Source organism: Ahaetulla prasina, chromosome 2, assembly GCF_028640845.1.
Source record: "Ahaetulla prasina isolate Xishuangbanna chromosome 2, ASM2864084v1, whole genome shotgun sequence".
Lineage (NCBI taxonomy): Eukaryota > Metazoa > Chordata > Lepidosauria > Squamata > Colubridae > Ahaetulla > Ahaetulla prasina.
The window spans coordinates 292,852,504-292,869,693 of NC_080540.1; the positions used below are offsets into that span (position 1 = coordinate 292,852,504).

Sequence of the window (17,190 nt, forward strand, 5' to 3'; positions counted from 1 at the left end):
TACCAGGCGAACCGATAGTGGCGACCTGCGGGTGGGCCAGCACCCATCCACCGTGTGTGCAAACTGCACACACGAGCAAAAGCACATGGGTGGAAGGCTGTGTCGGGAGCACATTTTTCATTTTCATTTTTCACATTTTTCAGTGCACGGCGAACCAGTGATAAAATTAGGTGAAACTTAGGGCAGAAGGTGATGAGTTTAGAAGATTGAAGGGACTCCTCTAGGCTTTAACCTAGTCTAGTCTAACAAAGAGAAGGACGAAGGGTGACATGATAGCAGTCTTCCAATACTTGAGGGCAGGGGTGAAATGTAAAATTCGTTACTACCAGTTCTGTGGGCGTGGCTTGGGGAGGGGTAACGTGACTGGGTGGGTGTGGCCAACTTTTTGTTTTTTACTTTTAAAAGCATTTTTTTCTACCACCTCTTCCACTGAAGAGGTTGTAGAAAAAATGCTTTTAAAAGCCTCTGATGATCCCAGCTGAGCTGCGCAATCATCAGAGGCTTTTTTTTTTACTTTTAAAAGTATTTTTTTGGCCAAAGAAAAAATGCTTTTAAAAGTAAAAAAAAAAAAAAACCTCTGATGATCGCGCGGCTCAGCTGGGCATGGGAGGGGCAGGGATTTTTGCTACCGGTTCTCTGAACCACCTGCCGCCATCGATACCGGATCGGCAATCCGGTCCAAACCGGGAGCATTTCACCCCTGCTTCAGGGGCTCTCACAAAGAAAAAGGTAAAAAGTACCTGAAGGCAGGACAAAAAGCAACTGTTGGAAGATCATTAAAGAGAGATCCAACCTATAATTCAGGAGAAATTTCTTTTTCTTTTTTCTTTTTTTATTGAAAAAGTTTTAAGAAACAAAAACATTTTCCCCCTTTTTTCCCCCCTCCCTCCTAGAAAACCCCCTTCCCCTCTCCCCCCCCCCCTTCCCGGGTCAATCACAAGGTATTGTTATACATAAACCAAACATAGAGTAAAATTTTCCCTTCTAATCCAATTAACCTCATCCAAATCTTTTCATCTCCCAACCCCCTCCCCATTACATAAAATAATACTTCCTAATTATTCAAAGGCAATCTGATATTTCTTAATCTGATATCTGTTTTGTAAATAATCAATCCATTTTTTCCATTCAATTAAATATCTTTCCTGCGTATTGTCTTTTAAAAAAGCTGAGATTTTAGCCATCTCAGCCAAATTAATGACTTTCAATATCCATTCTTCTATTGTAGGTACCTCTTCTTTCTTCCAGTATTGTCCAATCAACAGTCTTGCTGCTGTTATTAAATTCAGAATCAATTTAGTCTCAATCCCTGTACAATCCGTTATAATTCCCAAAAGGAAAAATTGTGGCAGGAACTTTATCTTCTTCTTCAGTACATTTTGAATAATCCACCAAATTCTTATTCAAAAGGCCTTAATTTTCTTGCAAGTCCACCAAATATGAAAATATGTAGCGTCATCACAATCACACCTCCAACATTTCGCTTGGATATCAGGATACATACGTGATAATTTTTTGGGATCTAAGTGCCATCTATAAAACATCTTATAAAAATTTTCCCTTAAATTCTGTGCTTGTGTAAACTTAACATTTCTAACCCAGATTTTCTCTCATGTTTCCAACATTATTGGTTCCTGAATATTCTGTGCCCATTTTATCATACAGTCCTTTACCAAATCCTTTTCCGAATCTATTTCAAGCAACAATTCAGGAGAAATTTCTTGTCTGTCAGTGAGAACAGTTTAACAGATTTTTAAGATTAACAGAATTGGAAGGGACCTTGTAGGTAGTCTAGTCCAACCCCCCCCCCGCCCTCCGCTCCCCCCCCTGCCCAAGCAATAGACCCTACACCATTTCTGATAGATGGTAATCCAATCTCTTCTTGAAAGCTTCCAGTGATGAAGCTCCCACAACTTCCGAAGGCAACTTCTGTTCCATGGGTTGATTGCTCTCATTGTCAGAAAATTTCTCCTTATTTCCAAGTTGATTCTCTCCTTGTTCAATTTTCATCCATTGTTCCTCGTCTGGCCTTCAGGTGCTTTGGAAAATAGCTTGACCCCCTCCTCTCCCTGGCAGCCCCTCAAGTATTGGAAGACTGCTATCATGTCTCCCCTGGTCCTTCTCTTCACTAGACTAGCCATGCCCAGTTCCTGCAACCATTCATCGTATGTTTTAGCCTCCAGTCCCCTAATCATCTTGGTTGCTCTTCTCTGCACTCTAATGTCTCAACGTCTTTTTTATAGTGGTAACCAAAACTGGATGCAGTATTCTAGGTGTGGTCTTACTAAGGCTTTGTATAGTGGTATTAGTACCTCTCTTGATTTTGATTATCTCTCTTGTTAATGCAATTTAGGATTATATTGGCTTTTTTGGCTGCCGCTGCACACTGTTGGCTCATATTTAATTGGTTGTTCACTAAGACTCCAAGATCCTTCTCACAGTTACTGCTGTTAAGCCTGGTTTCCCCCAGTTTATATGTGTCCCTTTGGTTTTTCTTGCCTAAGTGTAAGACTTTACTTTTCTCTACACTGAATTTCATTTTGTTAGATAGGACCCAGTGTTCAAGTCTGTCAAGATCCATCTGGATCTTGAGCCTATCATCTGGGGTGTTTGCTATTCCTGCCAGCTTAGTATCATCCGCAAATCTGGTAAATTCCCCTTCTATTCCCTCATCTAAATTGTTTATGAAGTACACTGTATACCAGTGGTTCCCAACCAGTGTGCCGCGGCACTAAGGGGTGCCGTGAGATCTTTTGAGGGTGCCGGGAACTTTTGAGCTACAGAGATTTTAAATATCTATTTCCTTATAAGGGTGCCGGGAACTTTTGAGCTACAGAGATTTTAAATATCTATTTCCTTATAAGGGTGCCGGGAACTTTTGAAAGGCTTTCCAAGGGTGCCTCAAACAAGAAAAGGTTGTGCCTCAAACAAGAAAAGGTTGGGAACCACTGCTGTATACACTGCTTATTTCTCTCCATATAGATGCAGTACCATTAAGGAATACTCGTTGAGTACGGTTTGTCAGCAAAGTACGGTTTGTCAGTTAATCAATGGAACAGTTTGCCTCCTGTTCATCGCTTGAGATTTTTAAGAAGAAATTGGGCAACCGTTTGTCCAGAATGGTATAGGGTAGTGATGGCGAACTTTTTAGAAACTGACTGCTCAAATTGCAACCCAAAACCTACTTATTTATCGCAGAGTGCCAACATGGCAATAACCTGAATACTGAGGTTTTAGTTTAGAAAAAACAGCTCATCCGTGATTAACATCTTTTGTCTTAATAAAAAAAAAACCACAATAATAGAGCTTTCAATGATACAAACAACTTTTTACTGAAAGGTAACAGTTTGCATCTGGCATGCTTTTGACCAATTACTGCCATTTTTGCTGCTGTGTGCATGCTGATAATTTGTCTAACCTTGGCTCATACTTTGTAAGTATGAGAGCAACGCATGCAGCCCTCAGGTCATCTGTTAGTCTGCTTCTGGTGTCAGAATTGATATAATTCAAAGCTGAAAACAGCTGCTCACAAGCATAAGATGATCCAAACAAAGTAAGGAAAGCAATCCCAAGTGCTTTCATTGACTTAAAATTAACTGGCAGAGAATTCCACACTTTAAGGACTTCATTTTCAGAACTAACTGTGCTGTCCTTTGTCACCCCTTCTATCTTCTCAAGTGTTTGACGCAGGCTATAGAATTTATTTTTCCACATAGAGCTTTCTTGAAATTCCACTAGCTCCATTTCCAGATTTCCTAAATCTAACCAGTGTAAGCAGGAAAGATCAAGTTCTTCAAATTCAGCTTTATCTGGAGAAGTAAGAAAACCCAAGGTCGTCTCCATCTTACGGAATTGTATAAACCTGTTACTAAAATTCACCTTTGCAGCTGCTACAACGCTAGAAAATTCCTTGCAGATTTCCTGACGGCTTGGAGGATTGTCTGCAAGTGTTGTAGACTTTTCTAAATGCATTTTTAGATTTGGGAAATATTTCAGCTGCCCACTTTCAACGTCTCTTTCAAAAACCTCCAGTTTTCTCTCAAATGTTTTGATATCACAAAACATCCTTTCTGCTGTTCTCCCTACACCTTGTAGTTGTTTGTTCAGTACACTGAAGTGTAGTGTAAAATCTGTAAAAAACGTGAGGTTGGTAAGCCAGGCCGTATCAGTGAGCTGTGGATATTCCTGCCCTTTTTCATTCATAAACAGCCTAATTTCATCCAAGCAGGCTACAAATCTCTCCAGGACTCTTCCTCTGTTCATCCACCGGACATTATTGTACATAAGTAAACAATTATTCTGTGCCTGAACCTGCTCAAGAAGTGCTTGAAATTGTGGAAAATTCAGAGCACGAACCATGATGTAATTCACCATTTCTGTGACATATTTGAGGACATCGTCAATTTTTCTGCTGCTTTCCCTGGTACAAAGAGCCTCTTGATGTATAATGCAATGGAACGGAATGACTTGATGCTTTGTTTCTTTAACAAACAACTGTATGAAACCAGATGTTGCCCCCACAATAGAAGGTGCCCCATCGCTAGTAATTGAAACAACTTTTTCTGGTCTTATGTCTTGAGACAAAAAAGCCTCCATCACAGCTTTGTAGATATCTATCCCTCGTGTTCTTTCAGGCAAAGACACCAGTTTCACCAACTCTTCTCTCATGACGTCACCAACGGCATAATGCAAAATGACTGCTAGTGTTGCACGATTATTTACATCTGTGCTTTCAGCCAAGCACATGGAGTAACAGGCTGCCTTTTGTAAGTCAGTGGTGAGCTGCTGGCTAACATCACTTGCCATGCGCTGGACTCGATCTTCAACAGTATCTCTGCCAAGCGGCATCTCAAAGATGCGTCGAATAATTTTGTCCTTGTTTGGGAAATCATGGAAAAGGGAATCACACCCAGACAATAGGGCCGTTTTGATAATATCCCCATCGGAAAGGGACTTACCATGTTTCGCTATACACAGTGAAATCTGAAAACTGGCAGCTGTCAGATTTGTTCTTTCAGTTTCCTCAAGTTTGGCGACACTTTTGTGTTTGGTGTCAAAGTGCCACCTGACGCTTGATGGGTGACACATAACACTTTCATTACAGAGAATACATAACGCTTTCCCATTGCGTTCAATCACTCCAAATGACTCCGTCCAGGCCTCTTGGAATGAACTTCCACTATCTGTTCTTGCTTTTTTTGGTGTGCTCATTTTTGGCTGTTCAAGACTAGGAAGTCTACAAAAACACAAAATAAAAAATAAAATAAAAAATGAAGCACCCAATACAAATTATCCCTATACCAAAAATAGCTAACACGATTAGTTATCACTAAAGAAACGGATTACTTTCTGAATCAATAATCTACGGCAGTGATTCTCAGCTGGGGGTCCGTTTTGAATTGGCTGACCATCAGCACAACCTCCACTGTAACAGTACATGTGTTGGACCTACTTCTTGGGGAATTTGCATAAATAAGATAAAGTGGAATCTAGTGCAAGGGTCTCCAACCTTGGTCCCTTTAAGACTTGTGAACTTCAACTCCCAGAGTTCCTCAGCCAGCTTTGCTGGCTGAGGGACTCTGGGAGTTGAAGTCCACAAGTCTTTTTTTTTTTTAAGTCCACAAGTCTTAAAGGGACCAAGGTTGGAGACCCCTGGTCTAGTGCACATTTCCCATACACAGGAGGCGCGCAGACCTCAATCATCCATACTTCATTTCCTTTTTTTAAAAATTTATTTTTTATTTATAGAAAAGAGCAAAAATTTCTATTTCTATATAAACAGTGTGTTGTCTGGGTATTTTTATTTTGAGTAATCATCAGCAATAGCGTTCATAACATTAGTAGTCATCATATAGTAACAATAACGTCTCATCAGAATATTGATAATAAACATATAGTGACAATAGCGCTTACTTATCCATTGCTCGATAACCAATCCCATATTAAGAAGTATTCAGTGACTTCCCTGTCTTTAACTTTAAGTCTTAATCTGTCCATGTCTGCACATTGTAGTATTTTTTATTACATTCTCTTCTGCAGGGATCTCTATGCTCTTCCAGTGTTGTGCAAACACAATTCTAGCCGCTGTTAATACATGTTAACATGTGTTAAGTACATATACCCTGTATTATATTTTTCTGGTACGATACCCAACAGAAATATTTCTGGTTTTAAGTCTATGTGTTCCTTTATCATTTTTTTTTCTATCCAAGCGTGTATTTCTGTCCAATATTTTTTTTGCCTCCACACTTCTTTTCCAATACGATTGGAGAAGCAATTCAGTGGTTTACCTCTAAGATTTATTTATTTATTTATTTATTTATTTATTTATTTATTTAATCACATTTATATACCGCCCTATCTCCCAGGGGACTCAGGGCGGTTTATAGCCTAATAAAAAAACATGCATATAAATACAGAATAAAACACCAATTTAAAAAACTTATTAAATAAGGCCGAATGTTAAAAATTACAATAAAAATAATAAAACCCCATTAAAACCAAATTAAAATTTAAAATTCTAGTCCAGTCCTGCGCAAATAAATAGATGTGTCTTAAGCTCGCGGCGAAAGGTTCGAAGGTCGGAAAGTTGACGAAGACCTGGAGGAAGTTCGTTCCAGAGGGTGGGAGCCCCCACAGAGAAGGCTCTCCCTCTGGGCATAGCCAGTCGGCACTGCCTGGCTGACGGCACCCTAAGGAGTCCCTCCCTGTGAGAGCGCACGGGTCGGTGGGAGGCAATCGGTGGCAGCAGACGGTCCCGTAAATAGCCCGGCCCTATGCCATGGAGTGCTTTGAAGATAGTTACCAAAACCTTGAAGCGCACCCGAAAGACCACAGGTAGCCAGTGCATTATATAAAAATTAGTTATGTGTGATGTTCTTATAGATAAGCCTCCAACGAGCAACAAGGCAGGGCCAGCAGGATGTGCAGGGCTGGGACCGCAAAGCCCATGCTTTGGCCCAAGTGCTCTGTTTCTCCAACAGCTATGTGTTGTGGTCCGCCAGCAGTCTGTGGAGCTGGCAATTGAGTCGGACAGCGATGAGGCTGAGGAAGAACATGGGTTCAGTCCTGGAGGAAGGCCCGGATGAGGGCTCTGTGTCGGAGGCAGAGGTGGGGTCAGGGGCATCTGGGAGTGATGTGCGGACTCCAGAGCCTACAGAGGCAGACAGTCGTGAGGCAGAAGAACAGGAGGAGCCTGTTCCTAGTGCAAGCATGAGAAGAGCTGTCAGAAGACAAGAGAAGCTCAAAAAAGAGGACAACTCAGGAGTAGGGCTAAGAGACGATTGGCCCCTCCCATAAGGCTTAAAAGACCAGCAATGGCATTTGGGCTGTTTGTCGGAAAACAATGTTGATAGACTTGCTCCTTGTCTTGCTGCATTTATTTCTTGTCGGCATCTTCTGCTTTTGAGCTTTTGCCGAGAAAAGCCTTTGGCAGTTTGCCTAATTAGACCAAAGTTGGTGATAAAGACTGAAGAATTGTATTGGGAAGAATTTGCTTTGATTTAGTTTGGACGACGCTGAGAATGAGTTAATTCTCAGCTGTTCTAATAAAGTCTGTTTGTTTTTAAATTGACTGAGTTTACTACTACCTACTTGGGCCTGGGTCACAACACTATGCCACACTGTGAGCTATGCTCCAACCCCACCACGGGAATCCCCTTTGCCACAGACTCAGCAGGCTGCTGGCTGCGCCCCACCCTCATGCCGCATGCGAGCCGCCCCCCTTACCCCAGACAGGGGAAGGAGGAAGCGCTCCCATTGGGCTGCTGGGCAGAGAGGCGTGTGTTGTGAGAAACATCCTCAGACGCGCATGGAGAGGGGGAGGGGAGCATCCCAGCCCCGCGTACCTCTGGCTTTCTAGTAACAAACTCTGTGCTGGGGTGACGGCCATAGATTCACTACCACTGGTAAAGGGTCTCCTGCTGAAGCAGGGGACTGGGCTAGAAGACCTCCAAGGCTGTTACTCTGTATTGTATTTTCTTTAGTGCTACCATATGTGGTGCCTAAGAGTCAATACAGACTTGACGGCATGTAACCCTAGGACTCCGTCAACTTCCTGACCTTCGAACCTTTCGCCACGAGCTTAAGACACATCTGCGCAGGACTGGACTAGAATTTTAAATTTTAAATTTGGTTTTTAACGGGGTTTTATTATTTTAATCGTAATTTTAATATTCGGCCTTATTCAATAAGTTTTTTAATTGGTGTTTTATCTTGTATTTATATTTGTGTTTTTATCAGGCTGTAAACCGCCCTGAGTCCCTCGGGAGATAGGGCGGTATAAAAATGTGATTAAATAAAATAAATAAAATAACCTGATCCTTCCAAAACTAGGGTGCCGGGGGTGGGGGAGAAGAAGCTGAAACAATTGTCCCTCTTGAGAAGGGTAGTGTTGTGCCTCGCCCGCCCCCCTCTCTGCAGCCGGGCCCCTCCCATCTCCTGTTATCTGAGCCAGAGACTGATAGTGAAGAAGAATGGCCTGGCATGCCTCCAACCCCCAGCCCTGGCACCATGCCCGGACAGACTGAGCAAATAAACCTACCTCCCACAGCGTGTGAGCAAGAAGCCAGCCACGAGCTAGACTTGCCGGCAGCTGAGCAGGAGGACAAAACGTGGACAGATCCCCACTTCCGGAGAATGGAGAGGCGACGTCAGCAAAAGGAAGGGAGGGAAAGGCCTGGATAAGTGCTGAGTCATGGAGCCACACCCCATGGCCTATATAAATGATCTGCTTTTTGGCATTCCTTGAGTCAGGCAAAGTCTCATCTGGTTGCTGAAGTCACACCTTGGATTCCTGCCTGCCCTGAGAACTCTGACAGGAATTTGGCAAAGCTGCAGAGGCTTCGTGGCCACGCTGAATACAGACTTCCCAGACCCGGCCGTCAGAGGAGGAGTGGGACACAACAGGTATTTTGGGGGGCCTCCAAAAGGTCACCGGCAGATCACAGGGATATCCATTACAGCATAGTGTAGAACAGGGGTCTCCAACCTGGGCAATTTTAAGCCTGTTGGACTTCAACTCCCAGAATTCCCCAGCCAGCTTTGCTGGCTGGGGGATTCTGGGAGTTGAAGTCCAACAGGCTTAAAGTTGCCAAGGTTGGAGACCCCTGGTGTAGAAAATCAGCACCCACCTGTTGGAAGAAATGTCCACCTCGGTTCAGTGGGAAGAAAGACATTGGAAACGTGGAGACAGCTTGGAAAGATGGTTTTTAATGGTGGACAGGACCACATGGTTTGAGATCCTGGGCGAAAAAGGGCGGAGATGCTGAGAGTTCCTGGGTTTTACCCCTCTGTTGGGCTTTGAATTTGAGCTTGTGTTCTGATTGGTTGTCAGACTCCCATGGGGCCAATGCAGGGGTAACTTTGTAGGTTGCCTATGTTCCAGGCTTGGTTGAGCCTTGCTGGGTGATGATGTCATGAAAGGGCTTTGGGCAATTCCTACTATGGCTCTGCCTGAAGGAGGTAGATCTCTGTTATGTAGAATAGGCTGGCCCAGGCCTTAATGGCCCATTGACAAAGGTGGGGAGGCTGAGTTTCTGCCTCCCTTTTAGGGGAAATATTCTGCCCTTTTTAATATTTCCTAAAATATCTCATTTTCCTAGGAGAGGGGTGGGTGCTAAGGGTGCTAACTTTCTACACACCCCTCTTGGAAGAGTGAAATGTTTTAGGAAATATTAAAAAGGCAGAACTTTATACTTTCCCTAAAGGAGAAATGTGTTTCTAAAAGACAGAACCTCAGCTCTCTGCCACAAGTAGAAACTAAGGGGCCAAACTTTTAGAAATGCAGATTTAATAATCCACATTCAAGACAGGATTAAAACCCCAAGGAAGCCAGCCTCTAGGATTAATTACATTTATTAAACATGATTTTTTTAAAAAAAACCTGTTGTGCCTTGTCCTTCCTCCTCTCCTCAGCCGGGCCCCTCCCGTCTGCTCCCGGGCCTGCTATCAGACTCCGAGTCTGATAATGAAGATGAACGGCCTGTCATGCCTCCAGCCCCTGGCCCTGGCCCCATGCCCGGACAGGATGTCAGACATGAACAAACAAACCTCACTCATACGGCGTGTGTTCTTTTGGCTCAGCCATCAGAGGAAGTCAGCTACGGATTGGAATTACTCTGGCCTACTCCTTCTGACCCCTCCATTTCTCAAACAGCAGAAGACAATTCAAAGTGGGAGGATCCTCGCCTGGAGATCTGAGAGGCGCCAGCAGAAGGAAGGAGGGCTGGCATGGATAAATGCTGAGTCATGGAGCCACACCCCACGGCCTATATAAAGGACCTGCTTTTGGCATTCCAACCTTGAGTCAAGCAAAGTCTCATCTAGTTTGCTGAAGTCACAACTTGGACTCCTGCCTGCCCTGAGAAACCTCAGAAGGAATTTGGCAAAGCTGCAGAGGCTTCGTTGCCACGCTTGATACGGACTTCCTAGACCTAGTCGTCGGAGGGGGAGGGGGACATGACAAAACCCAACTCATTGCCGGCCTTTAATTCAACAAACAAATTAAAATCAAATAACAAAATACAAAAAAAAAAAGCTTGTAAATCAGGGGTCTCCAACTGTTGTGCCTCGTCCGCTTTCCCCGCAGCCGGGGCCGTCTTATCTGCTTCCGAACGCTGAGGAATGTCCTAGCATGCCTCCCGGCCCCAGCCCTGGCTCCATGCCCAGACAGGCTGAGGAAGAAGTGCCTCCAGCCCCCAGCCCTGGCTCCATGCCCAGGCAAACGGAGCAACTAGACCCCTCCCCCACAGCATGTGAGCCTGAGGAAGGTCAATTACCAACAGCTGCAGACTGGAGTGACCCTCGCTTCAGGAGAATTGATAAGCGGCGTCAACAGAAGGAAGGGAGGGGCAGGCTGGGATAAGTGCTGAGTCATGGAGCCACACCCCATGGCCTATATAAAGGATCTGCTTTCTGGCATTCTCTGAGTCAGGCAAAGTCTACCTTATCTTGCTGAAATCACTTTCTGGTCTCCTGCCTGCCTTGAGAACTTTGCTAGGACCTTGGCAGAGCTGCAGAGGCACGCCTGATTTGGATTTCCCTGACCCGGCCGTCAGCGGAGGAGTGGGACACGACACCAACCTTGGCAACTTTAAGATTTGTGGACTTCAACAAGTCTACAAGTCTTAAAGTTGCCAGGGTTGGAGACCCCTGTTCCAAATCGCAAAACGCTGTAGAACAAACTGTCTCCGTGCTGTAACCGGGCGGAAACCGGACTGGAGCAGGTCTAGATAGACAGTTTCATCCAGGTGCAAGGAAACTGATATGCCACCATACTCTCTACAACCTTCGCCGCGGCGGGTTGGAGACGGACGATAATTACCTAAAACAGCGGGTCCAGGAAGGCTTCTTGAGGAGGGCCTCACCACCGCCTCTTTCAAGGCGGCGGAAGACACCCTCCACCAAGGAAGCGCTCGTAATCGCCTGGAGCCAGCCTCGTGTCACCTCCTGAGTGGCCAGCACCAGCCAGGAGGGCACGGGTCCAGTAAACACGTGGTGGCATTCAGCCTCCCCAACAACCTGTCCATGTCCTCGGGGCGACAGGGTCAAACTCATCCCATAAAATGTCGCCAAGACCACCCTCAGCTGTCTCACCCGTATCACCGCAATCTTGGTCCAAACCATCCCGAAGCTGAACGATTTTATCGTATAGATAACCGTTAAACTCCTCAGCACGTCCCTGCAACGGGTCATCCCCCTCCCCCTGGTGTAGGAGGAGCGGGTCACCCACAGGGCGGCTGGGCGGTTATCTGCCGATGCAATGAGGAGGAGGCGTAGCTCGCCTCGCTTCCCTCAATGCCACTAGGTAAGTCCTAGTATAGGACTTCACTAGTGTCCGATCAGCTTCTGAACGGCTGGACCTCCAGGAACTCTCTAGGCGTCTTCTCCGGCGTTTCATCCCTCTCAGCTCCTCGGAGAACCAAGGAGCCGGTTGGGACCTGCGCCGGGTCAGAGGCCGCAAAGGCACGACACGGTCTAAGGCCCCCGCCGCGGCCCGTTCCCAGGCCGCAACAAGTTCCTCAGCCGAGCCGTGAGCCAGACCCTCAGGAAATGGCCCAAGCTCCGTCCGGAACCCCTCCGGGTCCATCAGGCGCCTGGGACGGAACCAACGCATCGGCTCCGTCTCCCTGCGGTGGTGAATGGCGGTCAGAAAGTCCAGACGAAGGAGAGAGTGATCTGACCATGACAAAGGTTCAGTGACTATTTCCTTTAAGTCCAGATCTCTCAACCACTGACCAGAGACAAAAATCAGGTCCAGAGTGCCACCCCCAATGTGAGTAGGGCCATCAACTACTTGGGTCAGGTCCAAGGCCGTCATGGAAGCCATGAACTCCCGAGCTGCCGTCGATGACGAGCCGGACGATGGCAAGTTAAAGTCCCCCATGACTAAAAGTCTGGGGGTTTCAACTGCCACCCCGGCCAGCACCTCCAGGAGCTCGGGCAGGGCAGCTGTCACGCAGCAAGGAGCCAGGTACGTGATCAGCAAACCCATCTGGCACCTATGACCCCATCTCACAAAGAGGGATTCGCACCCGGCAATCTGAGGTACAGTGGTCTCCCTCGGCTCTAGACTCTCTCTAATCACAACCGCCACCCCCCCACCCCTACCCTGAGCCCTCGGCTGATGGAATGCACGGAAACCCGGCGGGCACATCTCCACAAGGGGCACACCCCCTTCCGTGCCCAGCCAGGTTTCCGTAACGCCTATAAGGTCCGCAGCGCCCCCCTGGATAAGGTCATATATTAGGGGGGCCTTATTAACTACGGACCGTCGTTGCATAACATCAGCCGCAGGCTCAGGATCTGGGGGTCTTGACCATCCGGGGAACGGGAAAAGGACGAGGGATCGGGGCGTGCGACCGCTTGCAAACATCGGGCGCGCGCCCCCCCAGAACGATATGATCCCCCCCTTCCGCCATATCTGCCCCTCCCACTTACCGTGAAAATCGGGCCACCCTCACCAACAGGAACGCAATCTCCCCCCCTAACCTCCGAACCTATTAAAAAACCGTCACGAGCACGCGCAAGGACTGGCTCCCCTCCCGACGGGCTACCCCCAACGCCCGCCCTAACCCTCCCACCCCTTAAAAAAGCCCTATCTAAAAACCCCCAAAGGCTCTTTTTTTTCGCATGCCACCTCTGTGGGTCCCAAGACCCGTCATTGAGGCCGGCCCTTGATAATGCGGCGGGCCATTCCTGCAAGAGGGCACAGGCGCAAGAGTCCTAAGGCAGAATATCGCATAAATAAGTTAAAAGCATAAACAGGAGAGAGAAGACGACGTGAGGTAGCAAGGTAAAGTCTGGGGTGGCAGGATGTAATGCCAAGTCCAAGTGGATACCCATCTTCAAAATGTCTACAGATGGTGGCTGGCTTAAAGCTGGTACAAGCTGGTATAAGTCGCAGATGCAATCTGATAGTAAAAAGTTATTGTAACTCTGCGGAAAGCTCAGTCCTAAAATTTTAAGCCTGTTGGACTTCAACTCCCAGAATTCCCCAGCCAGCTTTGCTGGCTGGGGGATTCTGGGAGTTGAAGTCCAACAGGCTTAAAGTTGCCAAGGTTGGAGACCCCTGGTGTAGAAAGTCAGCACCCACCTGTTGGAAGAAATGTCCACCTCGGTTCAGTGGGAAGAAAGACATTGGAAACGTGGAGACAGCTTGGAAAGATGGTTTTTAATGGTGGACAGGACCACATGGTTTGAGATCCTGGGCAAAAAAGGGCAGAGATGCTGAGAGTTCCTGGGTTTTACCCCTCTGTTGGGCTTTGAATTTGAGCTTGTGTTCTGATTGGTTGTCAGACTCCCATGGGGCCAATGCAGGGGTAACTTTGTAGGTTGCCTGTGTTCCAGGCTTGGTTGAGCCTTGCTGGGTGATGATGTCATGAAAGGGCTTTGGGGAATTCCTACTATGGCTCTGCCTGAAGGAGGTAGATCTCTGTTATGTAGAATAGGCTGGCCCAGGCCTTAATGGCCCATTGACAAAGGTGGGGAGGCTGAGTTTCTGCCTCCCTTTTAGGGGAAATATTCTGCCCTTTTAATATTTCCTAAAATATCTCATTTTCCTAGGAGAGGGGTGGGTGCTAAGGGTGCTAACTTTCTACACACCCCTCTTGGAAGAGTGAAATGTTTTAGGAAATATTAAAAAGGCAGAACTTTATACTTTCCCTAAAGGAGAAATGTGTTTCTAAAAGACAGAACCTCAGCTCTCTGCCACAAGTAGAAACTAAGGGGCCAAACTTTTAGAAATGCAGATTTAATAATCCACATTCAAGACAGGATTAAAACCCCAAGGAAGCCAGCCTCTAGGATTAATTACATTTATTAAACATGATTTTTTTTAAAAAAAACTGTTGTGCCTTGTCCTTCCTCCTCTCCTCAGCCGGGCCCCTCCCGTCTGCTCCCGGGCCTGCTATCAGACTCCGAGTCTGAGAATGAAGATGAACGGCCTGTCATGCCTCCAGCCCCTGGCCCTGGCCCCATGCCCGGACAGGATGTCAGACATGAACAAACAAACCTCACTCATACGGCGTGTGTTCTTTTGGCTCAGCCATCAGAGGAAGTCAGCTACGGATTGGAATTACTCGGGCCTACTCCTTCTGACCCCTCCATTTCTCAAACAGCAGAAGACAATTCAAAGTGGGAGGATCCTCGCTTCCGGAGATCTGAGAGGCAACGCCAGCAGAAGGAAGGGAGGGGCTGGCATGGATAAATGCTGAGTCATGGAGCCACACCCCACGGCCTATATAAAGGACCTGCTTTTGGCATTCCAACCTTGAGTCAAGCAAAGTCTCATCTAGTTTGCTGAAGTCACAACTTGGACTCCTGCCTGCCCTGAGAAACCTCAGAAGGAATTTGGCAAAGCTGCAGAGGCTTCGTTGCCACGCTTGATACGGACTTCCTAGACCTAGTCGTCGGAGGGGGAGGGGGACATGACAAAACCCAACTCATTGCCGGCCTTTAATTCGACAAACAAATTAAAATCAAATAACAAAATACAAAAAAAAAAAAGCTTGTAAATCAGGGGTCTCCAACTGTTGTGCCTCGTCCGCTTTCCCCGCAGCCAGGGCCGTCTTATCTGCTTCCGAACGCTGAGGAATGTCCTAGCATGCCTCCCGGCCCCAGCCCTGGCTCCATGCCCAGACAGGCTGAGGAAGAAGTGCCTCCAGCCCCCAGCCCTGGCTCCATGCCCAGGCAAACGGAGCAACTAGACCCCTCCCCCACAGCATGTGAGCCTGAGGAAGGTCAATTACCAACAGCTGCAGACTGGAGTGACCCTCGCTTCAGGAGAATTGATAAGCGGCGTCAACAGAAGGAAGGGAGGGGCAGGCCGGGATAAGTGCTGAGTCATGGAGCCACACCCCATGGCCTATATAAAGGATCTGCTTTCTGGCATTCTCTGAGTCAGGCAAAGTCTACCTTATCTTGCTGAAATCACTTTCTGGTCTCCTGCCTGCCTTGAGAACTTTGCTAGGACTTTGGCAGAGCTGCAGAGGCACGCCTGATTTGGATTTCCCTGACCCGGCCGTCAGCGGAGGAGTGGGACACGACACCAACCTTGGCAACTTTAAGATTTGTGGACTTCAACAAGTCTACAAGTCTTAAAGTTGCCAGGGTTGGAGACCCCTGTTCCAAATCGCAAAACGCTGTAGAACAAACTGTACAAAACTCCATGTGCTCCATCAAACCAGCTGGGTCAGCGGCCCAGACTCACTCGTGTAGTGGGTGCTTCTGCTTCCCCATTAAACCATCTTTCCAATCAGCCTCCATCTCTTACAATATTAGGCAACACAGCATCAACAGTAGATTTCAAATTTACTTCAAATTTCTAGGTTCTACCATATCTCAAGATCTACAATGGACAGCTAACATCAAAAACATCATCAAAAAAGGACAACAAAGAATGTTCTTTCTGCGCCAACTCAGAAAGCTCAAACTGCCCAAGGAGCTGCTGATTCAGTTCTACAGAGGAATTATTGAGTCTGTCATTTGCACCTCTATAACTGTCTGGTTCGGTTCTGCAACCCAACAAGAAAGACATAGACTTCAGAGGATCATTAGAACTGCAGAAAAAATAATGGCTACCAACCTGCCTTCCACTGAGGACCTATATACTGCACGAAAATATCTACAGACCCCTCACATCCTGGACATAAACTGTTTTGACTCCTACCCTCAAAACGATGCTATAGAGCACTGCACACAAGAACAGTTTTTTCCCAAACGCCATCACTCTGCTAAACAATTAATTCCCTCAACACTGTCAAATTATTTACTAAATCTGCACTACTATTAATCTTCTCATCGTTCCCATCACCCATCTCCTCCCACTTATGTCTGTATGACTGTAACTTTGTTGCTTGTATCCTTACAATTTATACTGATATTGTTTCCTGATTGCTTATTTGTAGCCTATGACTATCATTAAGTGTTGTACCTTATGAGTCTTGATGAAGGTATCTTTTCTTTTACGTACACTGAGACCATATGGACCAAGACAAATTCCTTGTGTGTCCAATCACACTTGGCCAATAAAAATTCAATCCTATTCCTATTCCTATTCCTATTCCCTATTCTATTCTATTCTGTTTCCCATGTCTTTTCTCCCCACTTGGAACTGGACCCAGATGGACCTTTCTCCCATCAAAAGCATTTAAGTTAGATCCTAATTTAGATGGAAAGATAAAAAGATCATTTTTGGAGAAAAGAGGATGCAGAAGCCGCTCTCTGCGCATGCTCAGATTCACTCTTCTTGGCAGGCTTGCAGCTCAAGCAGAGCAGCTATTGACAGGAGCGAGCCACGTGTTCCTATTTCCTAGCGTCAGGGGCGGGGCCGCGACGCGTGCCACGCCCCCATACCCATACGTCACCTCGGCCACGCCCCCTCCCAGCAACCGCGCTTTGCGTGCGCGCGAATTTTCCTCTTCGCGGGCCCGCGCCCTTTTAAAAGGAACGTTATTCTATATTTTTTTAAAAAGCGAATATTTTTTTAGAAAACCCGTCTTTCCCTCTCTTTGAAACAACAACAAAATAACAGCGGAAAGTAAAATTCTTACGGAAAGACCACGTCGTGGGCGTTTGAAACCCGAGGTCAAGGAAACGTGGGAGGCGGGTGAAAGAAGCGCTTCCGGGTCATCACCGCGGTAACTCGCAAGGGGGCGTGGCCTGCGGCGATTCCCGCCCCCCGGTCTGCCG

At 46.6% G+C, this 17,190-nt stretch overlaps 1 protein-coding gene across 3 annotated transcripts; it reads right to left on the reverse strand.

The window, feature by feature from the left end:
• Positions 1-1,850: 1,850 nt before the first annotated feature.
• LOC131192228 (general transcription factor II-I repeat domain-containing protein 2-like) lies at positions 1,851-17,106 on the reverse strand. 3 transcript variants are annotated; one of them, XM_058171203.1, is made up of 2 exons: positions 17,052-17,106; positions 1,851-5,236 (listed from the first exon to the last, which is right to left on the reverse strand). In XM_058171203.1, the coding sequence occupies exon 2, from the start codon at positions 5,209-5,211 to the stop codon at positions 3,373-3,375; it is 1,839 nt and encodes a 612-aa protein (XP_058027186.1). In that variant the 5' UTR covers positions 5,212-5,236; positions 17,052-17,106; the 3' UTR covers positions 1,851-3,372. The 3 variants fall into 3 exon arrangements, with proteins under 3 accessions (XP_058027186.1, XP_058027188.1, XP_058027187.1); XM_058171205.1 differs by lacking the exon at positions 17,052-17,106 and adding an exon at positions 10,051-10,188; XM_058171204.1 differs by lacking the exon at positions 17,052-17,106 and adding an exon at positions 8,543-8,983.
• Positions 17,107-17,190: the final 84 nt, after the last annotated feature.